This window comes from Lycium barbarum, chromosome 12, assembly GCF_019175385.1.
Source record: "Lycium barbarum isolate Lr01 chromosome 12, ASM1917538v2, whole genome shotgun sequence".
Taxonomy (NCBI): domain Eukaryota; kingdom Viridiplantae; phylum Streptophyta; class Magnoliopsida; order Solanales; family Solanaceae; genus Lycium; species Lycium barbarum.
In genome coordinates, this window is record NC_083348.1 from 72,859,689 (window position 1) to 72,882,212 (window position 22,524).

The 22,524-nt window shown below is 35.2% G+C and overlaps 2 protein-coding genes across 8 annotated transcripts; one reads left to right on the forward strand and one right to left on the reverse strand.

Moving 5' to 3' along the window:
- The first annotated feature begins 3,561 nt into the window (after positions 1–3,561).
- Positions 3,562–11,371, forward strand: LOC132621728 (glutamate receptor 3.6-like). 5 transcript variants are annotated; one of them, XM_060336100.1, is made up of 7 exons: positions 3,562–3,716; positions 4,368–4,667; positions 4,754–6,105; positions 6,193–6,470; positions 6,594–6,625; positions 6,707–7,113; positions 10,730–11,371. In XM_060336100.1, the coding sequence occupies exons 2-7, from the start codon at positions 4,403–4,405 to the stop codon at positions 11,207–11,209; spliced, it is 2,814 nt and encodes a 937-aa protein (XP_060192083.1). In that variant the 5' UTR covers positions 3,562–3,716; positions 4,368–4,402; the 3' UTR covers positions 11,210–11,371. The 5 variants fall into 5 exon arrangements, with proteins under 5 accessions (XP_060192083.1, XP_060192085.1, XP_060192082.1 ...); XM_060336102.1 differs by having other exon boundaries at positions 3,610–3,727; XM_060336099.1 differs by lacking the exon at positions 3,562–3,716 and adding an exon at positions 3,742–4,126.
- A 493-nt stretch (positions 11,372–11,864) lies between these two features.
- LOC132621729 (serine/threonine-protein kinase/endoribonuclease IRE1a) lies at positions 11,865–21,813 on the reverse strand. 3 transcript variants are annotated; one of them, XM_060336104.1, is made up of 7 exons: positions 21,704–21,813; positions 19,470–19,716; positions 17,118–18,418; positions 16,555–16,727; positions 15,965–16,211; positions 14,466–14,769; positions 11,865–12,217 (listed from the first exon to the last, which is right to left on the reverse strand). In XM_060336104.1, exons 2-7 carry the CDS (start codon positions 19,641–19,643, stop codon positions 12,071–12,073), a joined length of 2,346 nt encoding a protein of 781 aa, XP_060192087.1. In that variant the 5' UTR covers positions 19,644–19,716; positions 21,704–21,813; the 3' UTR covers positions 11,865–12,070. The 3 variants fall into 3 exon arrangements, with proteins under 3 accessions (XP_060192087.1, XP_060192086.1, XP_060192088.1); XM_060336103.1 differs by lacking the exon at positions 21,704–21,813 and adding an exon at positions 21,336–21,696; XM_060336105.1 differs by lacking the exons at positions 19,470–19,716; positions 21,704–21,813 and adding an exon at positions 21,336–21,473.
- Between the last annotated feature and the right edge of the window lie 711 nt (positions 21,814–22,524).

A 22,524-nucleotide genomic window follows, 5' to 3' on the forward strand; every position in this document is an offset into this window, starting at 1 on the left:
CTTTTGGATACGGTATGTCATAGTTCAATGGACAAATCCGATACTATGTTGAACCAAAGTGAACATACCAAAGTGTTCATACAAATTTATTTGTACTGTCACACAAATAACTACTATTTAGAAGCACCAGTTGGGTGCCTTTTCGTCGTCCGTTTGTGGGTTCAAAAAAAAAATATTGTGGGCCCACATATTTTAAACAATTACTAATATTTTTAAAAACTACTATTTAGAAGCACCAGTTGGGTGCCTTTTCGTCGTCCGTTTGTGAGCCCAAAAAATATATTGTGGGCCCACATATTTTAAATATTTTAAACAACTACTAATATTTTTTTCTTAAAATTGTGGGCCCACATATTTTAAACAACTACTAATATTTAAAAAAAATTATGGCCCACATATTTTAAACAACTACTAATATTTAAACACCAACCATTAATAAAAAAAAGAGAAGAAAAAAAAAGTGGAACCCACCACATCCAAACTCACGGGAAAAAAAAAGTGGATCCCATATTAACAAAATCAAGCAATATTAAAAAAAAAAAAGTAAATCCCATATTAAAAAAATAAACAATGTTTAAAAAAAAAGTTCTTAGAAAATCAAACAATTAAATCAATAATAATTGATTCATTGCCACATGCGTATCAACCCATTAGAGGGAACAAATGAAATTATTGTACAGTAACATACTTAAAATACAAAAATGCTTAGAAAATCAAACAATTAAATCAATAATGATGGATTTATTGCCACATGCGTATCAACCCATTAGTGGGAGCTAATGAAATTATTGTACAGCAACATACTTAAAATACTTATATATCCGTTTTCCAATTTTTGAAAAAAAAATTGTGGGCCCATATAGCCTGATGGATTCATTGTCACATGCGTATCAACCCATTAGAGGGAGCAAATGGAATTATTGTACAACAACATACTTAAAATACAAAAGTGCTTAGAAAACCAAACAATTAAATCAATAATGTTGGATTTATTGCCACATGAGTATCAACCCATTAGTGGGAGCAAATGAAATTATTCTACAACAACATACTTAAAATACTTTAAAAAAAAAGTGTGGTCCCCATATTAAACACCAACCAATATTAAAAAATTCAAAAAAACACCAACCAATTAAGCATTTAAAAAAAAGTGTGGTCCCCATATTAAACACCAACCAATATTAAAAAAAAAAAAAAACACCAACCAATATTTTTAAAAAAAAGTAAATAAAGTGGAACCCACTATCTCCAAACTCACGGGAAAAAAAAAGGTGGACTCCATATTAACAAAATCAAGCAATATAAAAAAAAAGTGAATCTCATATTAAAAAAACAAATAATGTAAAAAAAAAGAGTGCAGACTTTGTATTCGTAGCAAACACTAGTATAATAAAATTTTAGATACGGAGCACAAACTACAATGTTATATTAATCGTGTTTTGAACATAGTATCCCATATTGACAAAATCAAACAATATATAAAAAAAAAAAAGTGAATTCCATATTAAAAAAATAAACAATGTAAAAAAAAAAAGTACAGACTTTGTATTCATAGCAAACACTAATATAATAAAGTTTTAGATACGGAGCAGGAACTATAATGTTATATTAATCGTGTTTTGAACATAGTATATCTATATATATATGCATAAAAATAGTGCAAACTAATAATGTCCAAAAGGGTGGGCCCCATACTAAACAACACCAAGCAATATAAAAAAATTATATAAAGCATGGGTTTAGACCCATGCTTCATCGTCCGTTGTCCCTTAAAAAAAGGGGGGGGAGGGGGTGGGCCCCATACTAAATAACACCGAGCAATAAAAAAAAGGAAGAAAAAAATGGAACTCACCATCTCCAAACTCATGGAAAAAAAAAGTGGACCCCATATTATCAAAATCAAGCAATATAAAAAAAAAAGTGCAGAATTTATATTCGTAGTAAACACTAATATAATAAAGTTTTAGATACGGAGCACAAACTATAATGTTATAATAATCGTGTTTTGAACATAGTATATGTATATATATTATATGCATAAAAATAGTACAAACTAATAATGTCCAAAAAAAAAAAGTGCACCCCATAAAGGGTGGACCCCATACTAAACGACATCAAGCAATATAAAAAAAAAGTGGATCCCACCATCTCCAAACTCACGGTAAAAAAAAGTGGATCCCATATTAACAAAATCAAGTAATATAAAAAAAAAAAAGTGAACCCCATATTAAAAAAAAAATAATGTAAAAAAAAAAAGTGCAGACTTTGTATTCATAGTAAACACTAATATAATAAAGTTTTAGATACGGAATACAAACTACAATGTTATATTAATCGTGTTTTGAAAAATAAAATAATATATATATATATGCATAAAAATAGTGCAAATTAATAATGTCAAAAAAAAAAAAGTGCACCCCCTATTAAAAAATCAAACAATATTCATGTAATTTTCAATGTATCTCATTAAGTCAATAATGATGAATTCATTACCACGTGCGTTTCAATCCATGAAATTGCTTTTCTTCAAAAGGTTAAGTAGTCAAACCATACAATTTTCTTTCTTTTTTTATATTAGCCTGAGATCTAATCTAGATATTAAACTGTTGTATTTGCTATTCCGCCATGTCATTTATTTGCTATGTTTACTAAAATAAATATACTTAAAATATTTATATTTTAAAATAAGATAGAATTTAATTACTTTTTTATTTTTATTCTTACTCTAATAAATGTGAAAAGAAATTAATGTCGTAAAAAAATATATATCAAATGCAGATCAAATAATGAATAAGGTAAATTAGTCAAATTATAATTCTAATCGACGTTTTCTTAAAAAACCATGCAAAAGACAACATGACAAGTAAAATGAGCTAAACCGAGAATATTTACTAAAAATTAAAAAATAGTATTTCTTCGTTTAAATAAAAAATCAATTTCTACTTTGTTTCGTTTTAAACATGTAAAATTAATTTAATAATTTAAATTAGAATTGTCCAAATCAAAATTTGATAAAAAATAATAAGTATTTTACACTTTTAAATTACAACAACAACAACAACAATAACAACCCAGTGAAATCCCACATCGTGGGGTCTGGGGAGGGTAGAGTGTACGCAGACCTTTCACCTTTAAATTAATCGAATTAAAATTGAAAGTATCAACTGATGCTTAAATATTGCTATTATTTTATCTCAAAGAGAAGAAAATAGTTTCCTTTTAAACAAGTCTTCTCTTTTAAAAATTATTAATAAATTTATCGATTTTGTGTTCATAGCAAACATTAATATAATAAAATTTTAGATACGGAGGATAAACTACGATGTTATATTAATCGTATTTTGAACCTAATATATACTTATATATATATATATAATATATATATATATATATATATATATATATATATTATCACTATTCAAAAATAACTACGTACACGTAAATGCACTATATTCTAGAGCGTTAGACCGTGAGCTGCACGGCATACGCCGTCTAGTTTACTTAAAAGACACGCACATTTTTTCCATGCGTCTCTGTCGTCTTCCTCATTTGGTCCTACAGATGAACAATCAGCACACTTGTTTTGTTTCCTATAATTACACCATCCAATTTTCTTGGCAATGGATACCGGGTTTCACTTTCAATTATCTTTAACTTCCTAACAATATAGCAAATACAGATTTTGTAAGCCATACATGAACTAAGTGGTACAGTAGGTAAGAAAAAGGTGAAAGCAACATACTAGGAAAGTTCACTTTTTTCTCTTTAGTTGAAACTCAAGATGTGCTTAGTTGATTTTGTTTGCTTTGCGTTTATGCTTTAGTGGGGAAAAGCAGAATCCCACTTGACAAAAATAGTTTTTTTTTTCCTTTCCTTCTATTTCCGGTTCTTCCCCTTTCCACTTTTCATGGCACTTTGGTGTCTTGTAAGTAAATATCTTGTCGCTACCACACATATTTTCTCAAGATTTTGCTCTGCTCTTTTTCCTATTCTAAATGACCTTTTGTGAGTTACTATATTCTATTTGTCTGCTCCATTATCTCCTCATGGGATATGCCTCATTTCACACTCAGCCTGTTCCTAGGTGGGAAATTACTGTTCATGTCCTTCTAGTGGGAAACTGAGGGTACCCCCTTCTTCTTCTTCTTCTTCTTCTTTTTCCTTTTTAATATGCTTTCACAGTTTTAACTACATATATGTTTTTTGCTCTGTTTTGGTTTGCTTGGACTCCACATCAGTTTCTGTAAATTAGGATGCTTTTTGAGGGTGTGTTTTGAATTCTTGATCTCATTGCTTACTATGTATATTGTCTGTTAATGAAAGAGTTATGGTAGATTTACTAAATTGTTCCTATTTGTGCCTGGCAGGATCAAGATTGCACATTTTTGTCCCCAAGTTCACTATGAAACTATTTTGGACATTGATTTTGATAGTTCTCTACAATGGGTATTGTACAGAAGGGGTTAATTCAACTCTTCCTGCAAGGCCTAAAGTTGTGAACATTGGGTGTATGCTATCTTTGAACTCCATCGTTGGGAAAGTTTCCAAAATTGCTGTTGAAGCTGCTGTGGAAGATATAAATTCCAATCCAAATGTTCTTGGAGGAACTAAGTTGAATATGATAACATTGGATAGTAATTCCAGTGGATTTCTTGGAATAGTTGAGGGTAAGCCCTTTGCTACATCTATCATTCTGTTGTTTTTGTGTTATAATCTTGAGTGTTATATGTAAATTGTTTCTTTTGTATAACAGCTATCCGTTTCATGGAGACGGATACTGTGGCCATTGTAGGCCCCCAATCTTCTGTTATAGCTCATGTGGTATCAAACATCGCGAATGAGCTCCAGGTCCCTCTATTATCTTTTGCAGCCACAGACCCAACTCTTTCTTCGCTTCAGTACCCGTTTTTCGTTAGAACTTCCCCAAGTGATATGTTTCAGATGGCAGCAATAGCTGAAATGATCGATCATTACGAATGGAGAGAAGTCATTGCGATATATATTGATGATGATTTTGGAAGAAATGGTATAGCTGCATTAGCAGATGAGCTGGCCAAGAGACGATGTTCGATCTCCTACAAAGCAGCTATGAAACCTGGTGCAACATTGGATGATGCCCGGGATGTTTTGGTTCAGGTTGCTTTGAGAGAGTCACGAATTATGGTTGTTCACACTTATCCTTCAAAGGGTCTGGAAATATTCTCTATGGCACGGTATCTGGGGATGATAGATAATGGATATGTATGGATTGCTACACATTGGCTCTCAGCTATCCTTGACACTTCCGGTCCCCTTCCTCCAGATAAAAAAGAGAACCTTGAAGGTGCTATCACCTTGCGTATACACACTCCACGTTCAGAATTGAAACAGAAATTTGTCTCACGGTGGAGCAATTTGACAAAGGAGGCAGGAGTTACTGGACCTTCCGGGTTGTCTACTTATGGGCTCTATGCTTATGATACTGTGTGGCTACTTGCACGTGCCATCAATGAATTCTTTAACCAGGGTGGAAATGTTTCATTTTCCAAGGATCAAAGACTAACTGAACAGAATAGTGGAAGTCTGAATCTTGATTCTATGAGCATCTTTAATGGAGGGAAGTTATTGCTGGACAACATTTTTAAGGTTAATATGACAGGTGTAACAGGACCATATAGTTTCACTTCTGATAAGAATCTTTTCCGTCCTGCTTTTGAAGTCATTAATGTGGTCGGTACAGGTTTTCGGAAAGTTGGTTATTGGTCTAGCTATTCTGGTTTATCAATTGTGCCTCCTGAAACACTCTACTCCAAGCCGCCAAATCGTTCCTCTTCAAATCAACAGCTACATAGTATAATCTGGCCTGGACAAACAACTGAGAAACCTCGTGGATGGGTTTTCCCAAACAATGGGAGACAACTGCAAATTGGAGTCCCTCACCGAGCTAGCTTTCCTGAATTTGTTGGAAAAGTACCAGGCACTGACTCATTCAGAGGATACTGTATTGAAGTCTTCACTACTGCCATAAACTTATTGCCTTATGCTGTCCCTTACAAGCTAATTGCCTTTGGGGATGGGCGCGAAAATCCAGATGATACAGAGCTAGTGCGCTTAATCACAGCAGGAGTGAGTATATAAGACTACCAAGGTTCTATTGTAGTATCAATTTAACATTGTACTTTCTAACTATATCTACTTGGTCTTTTATTTTAGGTTTATGATGCAGCCATAGGTGACATAGCAATTACAACTAATCGAACAAAAATGGTTGATTTCACTCAACCATATATTGAATCTGGGCTAGTTGTAGTGGCACCAGTTAAGCAGCAGAACTCTAATGCTTGGGCTTTTCTCAGGCCATTTACTCCTAGGATGTGGTTTGTCACTGGTGTTTTTTTCTTAATTGTGGGCACTGTAATTTGGATTTTGGAACACAGGTTGAATGATGATTTTCGTGGACCTCCAAGTAAACAGATTGTCACTGTTCTATGGTGAGTTAAACATTAACTACTAAATTAGCAGAGATTTACTATCTTTCATTCTGTATGCCAAATTTTACTATCTTTCCTGGAATATCAAACTTTTGACCTTTTTCATGTAAAACTCTTTTGCAGGTTCAGCTTTTCAACTCTCTTTACTGCCCAAAGTAAGTAACTTATGCTGATTGAGTTACTTCTGACCTAACACTTGAATGAGCTTCTATAACAGAGAACAATTTGGTGTGCAGGAGAAAACACTGTCAGCACCCTTGGCCGCATTGTCCTCCTTATATGGCTATTTGTGGTTTTGATAATAAACTCAAGTTATACTGCCAGTCTCACCTCAATTCTTACTGTGCAGAAGCTTTCTTCACCAATTACAGGAATAGAAAGTTTATTGAATACAAAGGAACCCATTGGTTATCAGTTGGGTTCATTTGCCCGCAACTATCTGATTGAAGAACTTCACATTGATGAATCTAGACTTGTTCCTCTTAACCTGCCAGAAGAGTATGCTAAAGCTTTAAAAGATGGTCCTAGCCATGGTGGTGTTGCTGCTATAGTAGATGAGCGTGCATATATGGAGCTTTTTCTCTCATCGCATTGCCAATTCAGTATTCTCGGTCAAGAATTCACAAAAAATGGATGGGGGTTTGTAAGTAGTTCTCTGTCCACTTCACCTTTTTTCTTTTACATGTCTTTGTCAACTTCACATATCCTATACATGTGAACTTGCGTTTTGTGAATTTATCTCACACTGTGACCAGTTGACTATACTATCAGCTGTCAATATTATTAACAACATAAAGAGATCCTGTGAATTCAAGATAACTAAACTAAGGAAATTGATGATGCATGAGAAGTCTCTACATCTAATACATGCAAATATGCTGAGAAAGAATATTTTGTAGTGGTGCATGGCTTTCTCCATGGTTCCTTAGTTATAAGGAATGATTCTGCTTGAAACATGCTTATGAAGGTGAAGCATACTACTGTCAGCTCGAAAGGAGACCTGAAAATTTGGGTGGTCAGTATGTCACTTCTGACATAACATGGTGCTTGCTCACAAAAATTTGTCCTTGTCTAGGCTTGTATTTTTCTCTTTTTTGTTTTTTTGTTTTTTGGTGCCTTCAAAACATAGGGGTCAATGGGTTTAGAATGTAAAAGGAACCGAATAGAGTAAAGATACTAAGTTTGTGTATTTGGCTTGGTCGTCTCTTTTAATTTAGGCTTAAGTGACTAAAACGTCCCTCAACTTGGCACGTTTTGCAACTTCAGTCCCCAAACTATTGATGGACTTCAAGACACCCCTAAACTCGGCTAAATGGGTTTTATTACACCCCTGAGCTCATGACCCGGAGTGAGTGTAGTCACTCACGGGTCCAGCTGTAAAATAAGGCTTATGTGGCCTCCACGTGTAAAATATTAATGCCACATGGCATTTTCATCCTATGTGTCCTCCACATAAATAAATTGTTTTGAAAAAAACGTAAAACTGATTTTTTTTATAAAAAATCTGGAACAATGAAATATTTATTTTAAATCTGGAAAATTTGATTAAAAAAAAACTGAAAAACTACAGTTTTAATTAAAATATCTATAAAAAATGGATTTTAAAAAAAAAATGAAAACTTGATATTTTTTGAAAAGTGTCCTAAAAAATTCAAATTTTCATGATTCTTTTAAGAAACTTCTTTAAAAAAAAAAAAAAAAAAAAAAAAACTGGAAAAACTGATTTTTTTTAAAAATGTAGAAAACCCATTTTTTTTAAAAAAATAATCCCGGAAATTTAGATTAGTTTTTAAATCTAGGAAAAAATTATCAGTTTTCCACTTTATTCTTAAAAAAATCAGTATCCCAGATTTTAAAAAAGTCGAGGTTTTTAATCAAAAATTCAATTTTTCAGATTATTTTTTAGAAAAATGGGTTTATTTAGTTTTTTCAGATTTTTTAAAAGTCCAGGTTTTTTAATAAAAAAAAATAAAATTTCCAGATTTTTTAAAAAAAAAATAACGGGTTTCTCAGTTTTCAAGATTTAAAAAGTTCCAGATTTATTTTTAAAAAATGGGTTTTCCACATTTATGAAAGTGGTGGAGATGAGGGTGAGGAGAGGCGTGTCTATTTCAGAGAACCAGTTCGGATTTATGCCGGGACGCTCAACTACAGAAGCCATTCATCTTGTGAGGAGACTGGTGGAGCAGTATAGGGAGAGGAAGAGGGACTTGCATATGGTATTCATCGACCTAGAAAAGGCTTACGATAAAGTTCCAAGAGAAATCCTATGGAGATGTTTGGAGGCTAAAGGTGTACCTGTAGCATACATTAGGGTGATCAAGGACATGTATGAGGAAGCCAAAACTAGAGTAAGGACAGTAGGAGGGGACTCAGAGCACTTTCCAGTTGTGATGGGGTTGCATCAAGGATCAGCTTTTAGTCCGTTTTTATTTGCCTTGGTGATGGATAGATTGACGCGACAAATTCAAGGTGAGGTGCCATGGTGTATGCTTTTCGCGGACGACATAGTCCTGATCGATGAGACTCGTAGCGGAGTTAACGCTAAGCTGGAGGATTGGAGACATACCTTGGAGTCTAAAGGATTTAAGCTGAGTAGGACCAAGACAGAGTACTTAGAGTGTAAGTTCAGTGAGACACCCCAGGAGGTTGGCGTGGAAGTTAGGCTTGGTGCTCAGGCCATCCAAAAGAAAAGTAGTTTCAAGTACCTTGGGTCTATCATGCAAGGCAGCGGAGAGATTGATGATGATGTCACACATCGTATTGGGGTAGGGTGGATGAAATGGAGGCTAGCTTCAGGAGTGCTATGTGACAAGAAGGTGCCACCACAACTGAAGGGCAAGTTCTACAGAGTGGTGGTTAGACCGGCTATGTTGTATGGGGCGGAGTGTTGGCCAGTTAAGATCTCTCACGTTCAAAAGATGAAAGTTGCCGAGATGAGAATGTTGAGATGGATGTGTGGGCACACTAGGAGCGACAGGATTAGAAATGAGGCTATTCGGGATAAGGTGGGAGTGGCCTCGGTGGAAGACAAGATGCGGGAAATGCGACTGAGATGGTTTGGGCATGTGAAGAGGAGAGACATAGATGCCCCAGTGCGGAGGTGTGAGAGGTTAGCCATGGATGGTTTCAGAAGAGGTAGGGGTAGGCCAAAGAAATATTGGGGAGAGGTGATTAGACAGGACATGACGCAGTTACAGCTTACCGAGGACATGACCTTAGATAGGAAGGTGTGGAGGACCCACATTAGGGTAGAAGGCTAGTATATAAGTCTCGTTATCTTTCCTTATTAGTAGGCGCATTAGCGCATTATAATTTCTTGTGCTTTGATTTATGTTATTATTTGCTACTTTCTGTACTTTGATTACTCTATTTTATCTATGTCGCTTTCGTGATTTGCATTTCCATATCGCTTTGAATTCCTTGATTATCCTGTTTTACTGTGTCGCTTGCATTATTTCATTGCAATATCGTTTTAAATCTTTTAACCTTATCTGACCCCCTTTTTATGCTTCTATTGAGCCGAGGGTCTCTCGGAAACAGCCATCCTACCTTGGTAGGAGTAAGGTCTGCGTACATTATACCCTCCCCAGACCCCAAGATGTGGGATTTCACTGGGCTGTTGTTGTTGGGTTTTCCACATTTAAAAAAAATAATAGTTTTTTCTGATTTTTAAAATTTATAATTTTTTATGAATTTTCCAAAATTGATTTTTCTTTTCTTTAAAAAAATAAAATTGCAAGTGCCACGTGGCAGCTCGGGGATGAATTAAAATCCATTTTGCCAAGTTTAGGGGTGTCTTGAAGTGCCCCAATAATTTGGGTACTAAAGTTGCAATTCGTTTAAAGTTTGGGGGCGTTTTAGTCACTTAAGCCTTTAATTTATAACTGCCTTTCCTCTCCATCATATTCCATCAAACGAATGTAATAGCATACTTGTAAACTAAAGTATATGCGGCTGGCCCAAAAATCATTGATTCTGCCAAGCACACGCTTGTCCCAACACATGGACCAGGCTGACAAATCGTTGTTTAGAAATACGCCTTTGAAAGACAAGCATCAAAGCTTAAGGTCTCCGTTACCTCGAATCCTTGTCTAAGCAAGCATGCTAAACAGAACTACATACACTTCAGGTATTCGGATCACCTCAAACTACACAAAATCATGTTTAGGACGATTAATTGCCTTTAGATGAGCACTAATGCATTTGAGAATACTGTTTGCTTACTATTACTAATTTCTTTTCATTGTTTCTCCTAGGCTTTCCCTAGGGACTCTCCTCTAGCAATTGACATGTCAACAGCACTTCTGAAACTATCAGAGAATGGGGAACTTCAAAGGATCCATGATAAATGGCTTTCTGGAATAGCTTGCACTTCACAGAATACAAAGCTTGCAGTGGACAGGCTTCAGCTGAAAAGTTTCTCAGGTCTATTCTTTATATGTGGGTTAGCATGTTTTCTGGCTCTGCTCATATATTTTGTAAAGATAGCATGCCAATATTGCCAATATTACCCCAATTCCGAGTCCTCTGGTGGAAGCTCGAGATCAGGACGCCTCCAGACATTCTTTTCTTTTGTTGACGAGAAGGAAGAGTCAGTGAGGTCTCGATCCAAACGAAGGCAACTGGATGCAACTTCAGCTAGAAGTATTGATCAAGATGCATCAGTAAATGGTTCAAGGATTGACCGTTCTGAGATATACTCAAATAGGGTTGTAAGTTTTGGAGAATCTGTGTAGTTCATCAACAAATATCTACCATTCTTCCTCAAACGTAATTATATAGGTCGAGTGTATATTTATGTACACAGTGCTGAACTGTATCAAATACAACTACTACAACGGCAAGCTAGTTGAGGTCGATTATATGATATTTATTGTCCGCTACGCTCCATTTAAGTCTATCCCAGTCCAATATTACAAAAAAAAAAAAAATAGTTTCTCTAGCATTAGAAGTTCCCTATCAATGCCAAACCCTGCTGATCCATATGTATGCGTACTTCAAGCCTTCTCTAAACAAGGTGTTTGGCTTGAGATGAATAATGACTAATAAGTAAAATGTTAAGACTCAATTGACTTGGCCACCGGCCCTCTTTCCTATGGCAACAGTCACCTCCCAAGTCTTCATAAGTCAGTTTGAAACTTAGTGATGAAAGAAAGTGAGCATTAAAGTGAAAATTTAAAAATATTTATTCAAGTTTCAGCATTACCAAACAGTAATTTTCGAGAACTAGTTCTGCCACCCAGCTTATTTACTAGTTGTTGACATGAACGGCTTTCAAGGTTAAAGATCCCGAAAGAGGGGAAATTTAAAATAGGTGAGTTTTCTGTTCTGTAAACATCAGTTAATAATGCAGGAAATAAAAACATCTCCCAACATCAAAAAAAAAAAAAATGTTGGTAAACATACTTTATAAACATTACACAAGTTGATTTCATATTTACATTATTTTTTCTTTTCCTATAACAGTGATATCAGGACAGCTATCCGGCACCTCCCACCAGCTCAGGTTCATATTTACATATTTAGACTATAATTACATCATACATCATACATGTAATGTAAGAATGGAACAAGATTCAGATGCTATCTGGAGGAGTCTAGAGTTCACTGCTTGTGAAGTACTTCTGAAAACAGTCTTCATCCTTGCAGTATTCTGACATCACTTTATATACTTCTATTAGTAGTTGGGGAAACCGACTCCTAAAATAGCCATCAAATCCTTCTGGTACAGCTCCTAAAATTTCCTGAAATGAAGTTGAGATACAACAAAATTCAGCAAATAAAACGGTACATTAAATTCGGAGGAAAAAGTCCGAAAATCTTAGTGAGCAACCTTCATGACGGTCTAAAGTCCAATGAAGCTTTCTGAATATATATGTAATGATCCAGTAATATAATGTAGAAGACAAGAAATCAACTCCGAGTAGATCGGTACCTTTACCATTACCAATTCCTCATCGAACAATATCGCCCAATAAAATAATGCCATGATGATTTTTTTTTTTTTTTTGAGATGATAACGAATTGCCATGATGAAATTATTCTTTTTACTTCCCTTTTTGGGGGGTGGGTTGGAGAAAGACCTAAGAGATTTCCAAGCACCAATACTTCAACAAAAACCTCAAAGCATAATTGCTTGTTGCAGATGTCCCATCAGAAAATTTAAACCTCAAAAGGAAATTCTTGGCCCAAATATAAGTATACACCAATCTATATATATATATATATATATATATATATATATATATATATATAAAATAAAGCTAGAAATTGACAAGGTGATGTGGCACCAGACCAAGAAACGCATTTATCTTTTTTCTCCTTTTTTTTGAGTTTTTAATCTCTAAAATATTTTTTAAAATCCTTTTTCTTTCCCTATAATTAATGCGATTAATTTGTACTAAATTCATTTATTTATGTGCTACTGCAGAAAAGTCACGCCATGCCTTTTCCATTAAAACCTCTTTATCACCATGATTTCTATTCTTAAAAATGTCCATACTCCATAACTCCCATGCCTTTTATATTCATGACCTCCAAAATATTTTAATCAGAGTTTATTACATGGCCTTCTGTCTTCCACCATTCATGCTTAATAGTTGTATATTGGTATCACATTCACAGGTTACAGTTTCTCCCATAATTCCCTTTTTGATTGATTGATTGAGAACTTGCACATATCTTGTTTTAGCAAATCATTTCGTGATTGGTTTGTTTGCTTAATACTTTGGAATTTCTTCAATTTCCAATACCAATTCTTCATTTTTTAACGGGAGGTGTAGCTCAGATTGACACTAATACCACCAAAAACAGCTCTCATCATCAAAGCAAATTTGTTATGTGGATTAATAAGACCCATAGCAACTGCCGTATAATCCTTTTCCCTTTGGTTTTTTCCACATCAACTTTTTAGATATCAAGGTATATTTCTCTTTCCCTTAGTTGGTTTCTCAGTATTTTACCACAAAATATCGGAAAATAAAATGTCAATCAAGAATAAAATAAATACCATAGTATAGTACTCCGTATCTCGGTATTTTGTTAGGATACATCATACTCTTCTTCTCGCTAATCATGTAAAATGGCTATTGGATTTAAATCAAAGTCCTTTTATGTTCACATATGTTTTTCGTCTCTTTTAGGCACGGACATTAACCAAGCAGCATAACGAAGCCAGAGGGACAGTCAGAATTTAGAAGGAAATGAGTGTCCCACCCTTTTTTTTTTGCAGCCATGACTAGCTTTGTCACAATTCTTTTGCCAGATAACTTTCGTTGTGTGCTCCTTTATTTGTCTTTTTTAATTGTTTCTAACTAAACTTTGAATCTCTAATGTATAAGCTCTTTATGTATCAGATTACTGGTGAATAAATTCTCTAATAACTAAATTCACAATTGTCTAAGTACAATTTTCATTTTATCTATAATATATATGGTTATGAGGCCATTAGAGATGGAAAATATTATGGGAAAATATTATAGCCCCCTGCAGGATCTTTCTATTTCATGCTACTCAATATGTAATTTAGAGCCAAAAAATTTAAGTTGGTTTTCATAGATCCTGTTGGCTTTCAAAACCAAATTTGTTCTGTTTTAAAACTAAAGATGCCTACAAATAGGTTTCCAAGATCATTTTTTATGTAAGTTTTTGGTGTCTTCTGGTTATTAAATTGAGGGTTTACTTGGCCTTGTGATTTCTTAGTTATTATGTTTTAACATGATTGTCTAACATCTATGTGAACCCACATTTCTAAGTTTTAATTCTAATAAAACGAACTATATTGTTTAATAAGATCATAGAATTCAGTTTTGTATGTATATAAACAGGAGAAATTCTCTATTTTCTGTCTTGGCTAAATTACAAAAAAAAAAAAAAAAAAAAAAATTACTTGAGGAGTTTACTCATGTCTTCTAAAACCCCACGCAACGCACGGAACAAATTCTCTAATTTGTTGAATAACAACAAGTATTATACCAATTGATGAAAACTAACCTGAATTTTGGTGGGAAGCTCTCTGTAATGATTTAGCTTGTTCCGCATGACACGCAGCAAATCACGAACACTGTCAAACCTATATCGCCTGTAATGGCCAATATTCTTTAGGAAAGGAGGTTCCATCTTCTCGTCCCATCTTCCACCCAAAGCAACTGGCGCTGTACCTTCTAATGCTTTCAGAAGATCAGAAAACGCCTCCCTGTCTTCGAGTTCCACCCTGTCGCTTGAGTCGCGAAGAAATGACAGTCGCATCTCAGCAGTCCAAAAGAAAGGATGAACGAGCACCTCAACTGCCTTTGGTCTTTTACAAGGAGAAAAAGAACAGGAGTTTAGCAATGGGCAGGGGCAGTGTACATATCTACTGGAAGAACATGTGCTACTTTTTAGCAGTTTTCCCAATACAATGTTAATTGTATATTGATTAAAAACAACAACAACAAGAAGTCAACACCAACCACGCCTCAATGCGCTTGGATAGTTAGCAATTCATGAAGCACAAACCTCTAATTCTCTTTTTCTTCTTTCTTTCATTTTGTCTGTTTTTTCTTTCCTTTTTATTCTTTTTTTTTTTTAAAAAAAAAAAAAAAAAAAAAAAAAGATCATCTTTTGGCAGGGCTATTGGTGGCCCAGGGTAGGGGAAGGGGTGCCTATGGGTCTTCTGTGAGGATCAAGCCTTGGACCTCAAGTATGCAAAATTAGGGCTCCGACTCTAGCCCCTATTTAGTACTGGATTTTCTAAGAATCTTTTTATACGTAGTGGATTTCTAAGATCTAAAGAGAATAAAATATGTAATACTGATACAGAGATGTTTCCTGCATTCCTGAACAGCACTGAAGAAATAATTGTACAGCCTACTTAAAATGTCAAATGTGTCGGAAACTTATTAAGCACATTACTTATAAATTGAGCTGAATTTTTTGTTGACAAGTTGTATTTAGCTAAAGTTGAAAACTACACCTGCTAATAGTCATAATCATTACGCTTTCCTTCTTATTATGCTGAATAAGCTTAAAATACTCTTTGAATTTTGAATATCACCATGCAGGAGCTGCAATTCTAAAGGGAGATAAAAAGGTTATAGTCATCTTCATAAACATTACTCCCTCCGGTTCAAAAAGAGTGTCCACTTAGCCATTTACACACCCCTTACGAAAATACTAACTCCAAGACAAAAATAGGTAATTTGACTAAATTACCCCTAATTAAATAGGTATTGGGATTTGGTCACCTAACACTTAATAAGGGAAAATTTGGAAAAATAAGGTTAATTCTTTCTTGATTTGGTAAGTGGACACTCTTTTTGAACCAAAAAATAAAGGCTAAGTGGAGGAGTATTAGAAAGTAGCATTGCAAATCAAAGAGATTTTCTAGCCATAACTAGCTACAAGGATGGTCATGGTCAATCTCGAATTCTAAATTTATCCAAAATTATTGGCATGTGCGGGATGTGATAGAATTTTTATCATATAAACTCAAAAACATTTGCACTTCTTACCTCAATTCAGCATTGGGATCTAACAAACGAGAAAACAGATCCACAGCTTCAGGGATGTGTTCCACCAAGAAAAGATCAACTTTATTCTTTGTAATATTAATGTCACGCTCAAGAGGGCTTCCAAAGGGATGACTACCACCAGTCACACAGAAAAACAGAACAGAGCCCAGACTGAACATATCAACAGCACGTGTTTGACGTCCATGAAGAAGCTGTTCAGGAGCTTGCCATCCCGAACTTCCATAACCTACAAAAAATTGTTGCTAAGTAAGAACGGTGGGAATTAAGCGTTAAAAGTTAAAGACATCATGTTCAGGCAGCAGGAGCAGTGATCCGAGAAAATTTAAAAGCTCAAGGCCACTAAAGAATAGCCTGGTGTTAGAATTGACCTCAACTGTCAGTCAAGAGATCTTCTCCTGTTTGCAGCAAGGACGACAATAAAGTGTGCCATAGACGCATAGCATGGCATAGCAATGCTCAATGTCTCATGGAAATTACTAGATAATGGAGCATACCTAATGATGGTGGGACTGAACATACATTTATCATGCACTAGCAGCTAATGTAAAAGCTACTTGATAATTACTTGCCTGTTGCATGATGACCCAATGAAGACATATCTCCGATGAGGCGCTTGCTGATTCCCATATCAGAAAGCTTAGCACATAAGAATCTTTCCTTAATTATCAGAACATTTTGGGGCTTCAGGTCTCGATGAATGATCCCCAGATCATGAAGATGCACAAGGCCAGAAACCACATCCCTGTCCTCCGGAAAGAAAATCAGAACAAATAAAAGTGTGCATGCCCAATCAGATTGGAATTCAGAACATTGTAAGGAATCAAAAGATAAAAATGAAAAATGGTTTTCCAGATCAAATTTATGTACATCCACTACCAGGGCACAGATTAGAATTTCTATGCACGGAAACAGAAATATGCATCTTCTAAGCGCTTATTAACCAACAACAGTTTAGGCCTTTGTAAGATGACAGTCGGGAAATGCAAGATGCAGAAAACTTTTTAAGGATGGGTAAACTAAGCTCAACCTTTCTTCAAGTCATCATGTAATGGATTGCAAAGTACCCTCATATACCATAAAACAATGATAAGAGGCACAAAAGTCAAGGTTGTTATGAAATTATTCAACGAACCTCATCAATTTGAGCAACAGAGGTGAAGGACAACCATTTTCCTTCATTAAGTCAGTATCCAGAAAAATACCCTTCAAATTGTCCAAATAAATTCTATGCTTTGTAGATTCTCCATCCAAGTTCTGGTTAGGACATGCATTTTCTAAAGTGCCAGCGTGAATCTGAATAAGGTCACTCAAGCTGCAAATGCAGCGTTCCAACGCAAGATAAACAAAATCTTGGTCTTGTTCCACACCATACCACCGAACGATATTTGAATGTCGATCAGATGCAATAAGATTCTTTATCTCTTTGAAGGCAATATCATGATGTGCCCGGACAAGCCTTTTCACCGCAACTGCACGGCCTTCATAAATTCCTTCAAAGACAACTGTACCATTGCTCCCTTTAGCAATCTCTGTACTGGAGACGAACAATTTACCAATAGAGCGTCCACCTTTGCTACAGATACTTGGTTCAAAAAGGTTCAACAACAGTTTATTATCAGCATCCACGTCTGCATATTTAAGTCCAGAACCAGAAGAGGTGTCTTTATCACTTTTAACGCCATTGCTCCCATTGTTCCCAGACTTCCGAGATTTCTTCCTTTTTGAAGGTACATTTGGTGAATGTGGGTTCCCAAGTTCTCTATCCAACTTGAGTTCAGCCACTAAATCACGATTATTTTTTCTTTTGATTAATAAAATTATGAACACCACCAATATGCCAAACATAGTTTTTCTTATAATATCTTTTAAGAGGGAAGTGCTACCGGACACAGGCATAGCTGCATTATCAACATTTGGTTGTAAAGGAGGATCTGGATTTGGCAGCATACCCTGAGGATGAGCCCCTGGGAGGAGATTGTTATCATGACTTCGACGTCTGTAGATAAGGGCCCTTGAGTGACATGGCAATGGCATATTGAAATGTACATCAGGTTCAGATTTGTCAGACTCCATAATATCCCCATTAAATGCGTCCTCAACTTTGCAAAGAGCAGCAGCCCCCATTTCAGCAACCGTCATGTTCCACAACACTTTGTCTGAGTTTGGAATAAAGGATGTTAATGCATAGTCTGTCCTGGTGATGTAAAGCGTGTATCCGGGCAGACTTTCTCCGCCAATGGTGCCATTATGATGAAAACTAGTGTCATTTTCCTGAGTTGGTGGAGAGTCAGGCATCTTATATGTGTAAATCAGGCGTCCAGTCTTAGCATCAACCAGAAATGCAGTAGTTCTTTTAGATCCCAGAACAATTCCGCCATCCTCAGCTATTTGTGGAGTTGAACTAATATACTCATCAATACTCTTCATAAGTTTCTGTATAAAAATAAGGAGTAATAAATAAGAGACTAGAAGCAAATGACAACAAAAATGTAGGACCAAACACAAATGTCTTCTAAAACCATGACTAACTATTGGCAAATGGAGTATCATCAATTTGAATAATATGTCTTTAGCGCTAATCTTCAATATCAGACAGGGAAAACTGCAAATAAAGGAAAACAGAGAAATTAAAGTTTTGATGGACCACATAAATCCCAAAAGTGTAGACCTGGAGGCACTACTTCTAAAAGTTTGAGGATGGTCATCGCTTCAAACTTGCTGACAACATACCTAAGGACTGACGAAACAGATATATCTGTCATTTTAGGCTTTAGCAGGTCCATTCACATCAGCCCCAAGTTGTATATAAACATCAACAAAATATTGGACTTGACGCGTTCGCTTAGTTTTACTTTTCCTCCTATAATAATAGGTAACTTACTTGGAACTCTCCAATTGGAAAAACTACGTGGGCATCCACTCAGTTTGAGATAAACCTATGACCTCCCCTCTTGTTGAGGCTTTCCACTAATTTACCTATGAAAAGAAGAATAGACTTAACACTAACACTTTTTACAAATATACATTAAAAGAGAATGGATATGAGACCAGCCGCTTCTTAGCTAACTTTTCTTTTTTCTTTTTCTTTTTCTTCTTTTTTACTTTTTTCCATTTATACACTATTGTTAAAACTGAATCTAATTCCAAAATTGCCCTGGATCAACCACTACGTAAAAAGGAGGGTATATTGGTCAAATCATGATCAAAATTAACACCTTCGTGTTGTGAACGTTAAAACGGGGAGGTCTCAAATATTTTTCAAACTAGGGGAATATTCATTTCATTTTGTTAAGCTAGATGGAGGTGTAGTTGTTAATACTGTATTAGTTAATGTCATGCCTCATTATTCGAAACCGTTTTTCTGTTACCTTTCTCAAAAAAAATGGTATCATGCCTCATTATCAATCAATTAAGTGGATATTTCTCTCTTTGTATAGCACCAAATTTGCACAGAAAAGACTTGCATAAAATTTAGAGACAATACCAATTTACCAAGCCTGTTGTGTGCATACAATTCCCAGTCATCCCCACCACAGTCAATGAAGTAACCACTTCCTATATCAGATGATGCCTCCCTGCTGTTATTGTAGTTAACAGGAGCCTGATAAGAAGAGTAGATTGGTGGCCCGGATCTAAATGACCAGAGTGGTGGTTTCATAGTATTTAAGCTATTTTGCTCCCTTAAATAAACTGTACCATCTGGTTCAGCAAACAGTGCTGTCTCAGGTTTCCTGGTTCGAGAAAGTGTAGCAAAAAACAAAGCCAAATAAATTTAATGAATCAGTAAGCACACCACAAGTATATCAAGTTATCAGTATGACGCTACGTGAACTTGGAATGAAAAAAGGGAACAAACAAATAAAAAGAGCTTTAGTTTATCATTTCTAAAGGGAATCTAGTTTAAAGTTCATGCATGCAGTTTGCGGAAAATTAGTTGATTTACCTACAAAGACATCAAATAGAATGTTTCTGGGTTCAAGAGACAAGCAGAAATGTCAGTGATAGTTTCTCCTAGATCCTGTTCGTTTTTCGAGAAGTCAAGGATGCATCAAGCATTACAATTATCAAAACATATGATCCATAATAACTGAGTCTCTGTAGATCCTATCCGCTCACTCATAAGAACGCCATTTTGCACATATTTAGATTCTAAATTACAAGGTAAGACATAAACTAATAACCAACTAGGATTCGGGTTTTTATAGAAACTGATCTCCATCCAAGAGTATCCTGCAGTTTCAAAACTAGAAATCCTAAAATTATTACCATTGTAGTTGGCACGGTTTTCAAACAGAGAGAAATGAAAAGAAAAGAATGGCAGGATGAACAAACATCCATTTTCCTGATCACTAAAAAAAGGAGCATAAAACTCTTTACTCTTCTAGTTCGAGTGTATAAGGAAACTAGAATAACATATATGTTTGAATAAAACACAAACTAAAGACAAATCTTGACTGAATTATGTATTAACTGACGTGACACCAGAATTAGTCAAAACAAGTCTTATACAGTCAGTAGAAATGGAGCATATTTAATGATGACCCAATTCTTTAGCTTCAAGACGCATAAGAAAACATGGGAAAAGCCACTGCAGGGGTAATTTAAACCAAACTCCAAAGGCACCTTAACTTGGCCACAACTAGCAACTAAACACTCTAACTTTGAGAATGCACATCTAGACACCTCAACTAGTCTCCACTGTGTCAGTTGAACAGTTCAACTTACAAAATGATCATCGAGACACTTTCAAAATTTATGTGCCATGTCAGCGTCGGGTGTCCATGAGTTGAGGTGTCTAGATAAGCATTGTCAAAGTTGGAGTCTTTAGTTGCCAGTTGAAGCCACTGCAGGGGTAATTTAAACCAAACTCCAAAGGCACCTTAACTTGGCCTCAACTAGCAACTAAACACTCTAACTTTGAGAATGCACATCTAGACACCTCAACTAATCTCCACTGTGTCAGTTGAACAGTTCAACTTACAAAATGATCATCTAGACACTTTCAAAATTTATGCGCCATGTCAGCGTCGGGTGTCCACAAGTTGAGGTGTCTAGATAAGCATTCTCAAAGTTAGAGTCTTTAGTTGCCAGTTGAGGCCAAGTTAAGGTGTCTATCTACGTATTATGCCAATTCCAATCCAAAATATGCACAAGTATAAAATGAACTACAAACATTAAAAAGAATCCCCCAATAGCAACAATAAAGCAGGAGTCTTTATCTTTGCAGCTGAGAATTTTCTCCAAGAACTCCATAAAATCCCTATATCTTTGCACAAATAATTAAAAAACTAACAATACCAACCACAAATTCAAATGGAAACTCTCAAAAATATCAAGAACAGAAACTAACTTTAATTCTGATGACAGCAGATTCCTCCTGGCCGGAGCTAGCGTAACCCCATCAAAAATTCCCTCAATTGAACTACTCGTAAAGCCCAAAAATAACAGTAAAATGCATACCAGAGTCACCCAATAGCGTTTCATCAACATATTCAAATTTTGTCCACAAAAGTGACTGTTTCTTTAACTTTTTTTTCCCCCCTTTTTTGGGGTAATTAAATAAATGAGATAGGTAACGTATGATAGAGTTATGGGTTACATGGAAGATTGATATTGAGGAAATCTACAAGGAGGGAAAGAGTAATAAGAGATTCGAAACATGGAAAAAAGGGTAGAGTAGTAGGAGGAGGATGTTGTTTCCCCTGGATTTTGGGGTACCTGGGATTTCCTGCCTCGACGGCTGTCTTTTGTCTTTTCTTAACTGTTACATGTCAGTCAACCTTTGAAAATTTAAACAAACATGTCATGTTTGGCCAAACTTATTTTTTACCTGTCAGGCCGAGCTTATCTTTTAGCTGATTGCTAGGAAAATAAATATTTTTGAGAAGTAGTCTAAAAGATAAATTAAATTGACTTTCGAAAAAGAAAGTATGACAAGTAATTTGAATGGAGGAAGTAAATAAAAAGAAATATACTTAAGGATGAGACTTCTCTCTAACTTTTCTTGTTTTCATTTCCGCAATTTCTTTACTTGGATAGAAGAGAAATGTCATATTCCAGTATTCATAGTTAAGATTTAATTTACTGAAATAAGGTTCTAATCACGGTTATAATAATTAATACACTATTTCCATATCAAATCTTAGAATTTTTGGGGTAATAATTAATTCTCTTTCCAATGCTTTTCTTACCACTCAAGAGGATTATTTCAACAGTCTGTGTATATATAATCGAGGCGTCACGTCTATTAAAATATCTTCATATATATATTTTTTTTATTCCGGAAAAGTAGAAAAATAATTGAGGACAATAAAAAAATAAGGATAAAATACTAAAATATGTGAAAAAGCTTAACCAAACTTCATGAGAATTTTCTGTAGATAATTTCACACGCTACTAATTATATCATTGCCGTTTCATCTTGAGATGCCTTTCAGCCTTAAAATTCTTGGCCGAAAGCTCCTTCTTAATCATTCATTCCCTGATCCTCTAACACTTTTAATCAACCAAGTAAAGTAATAAAACCTTAAGCGAAAAGC

Bases quoted from the DNA above. Each gene is read 5' to 3' on its own strand.
- LOC132621728 (XM_060336097.1), top strand. From the start codon at position 4,054: ATGCCTCATTTCACACTCAGCCTGTTCCTAG. The intron at 4,085-4,367 runs GTGGGAAATTAC...TGTGCCTGGCAG, and splicing joins CACACTCAGCCTGTTCCTAG to GATCAAGATTGCACATTTTT. The intron at 6,106-6,192 runs GTGAGTATATAA...CTTTTATTTTAG, and splicing joins TGCGCTTAATCACAGCAGGA to GTTTATGATGCAGCCATAGG.
- LOC132621729 (XM_060336103.1), bottom strand. From the start codon at position 21,475: ATGTTGATGAAACGCTATTGGGTGACTCTGGTATGCATTTTACTGTTA. The intron at 19,717-21,335 runs GTTAGTTTCTGT...TTCTCGAACCAG, and splicing joins CTGCTGTCATCAGAATTAAA to GAAACCTGAGACAGCACTGT. The intron at 16,728-17,117 runs GTTCGTTGAATA...TCCGGAGGACAG, and splicing joins CTGTTGCTCAAATTGATGAG to GGATGTGGTTTCTGGCCTTG.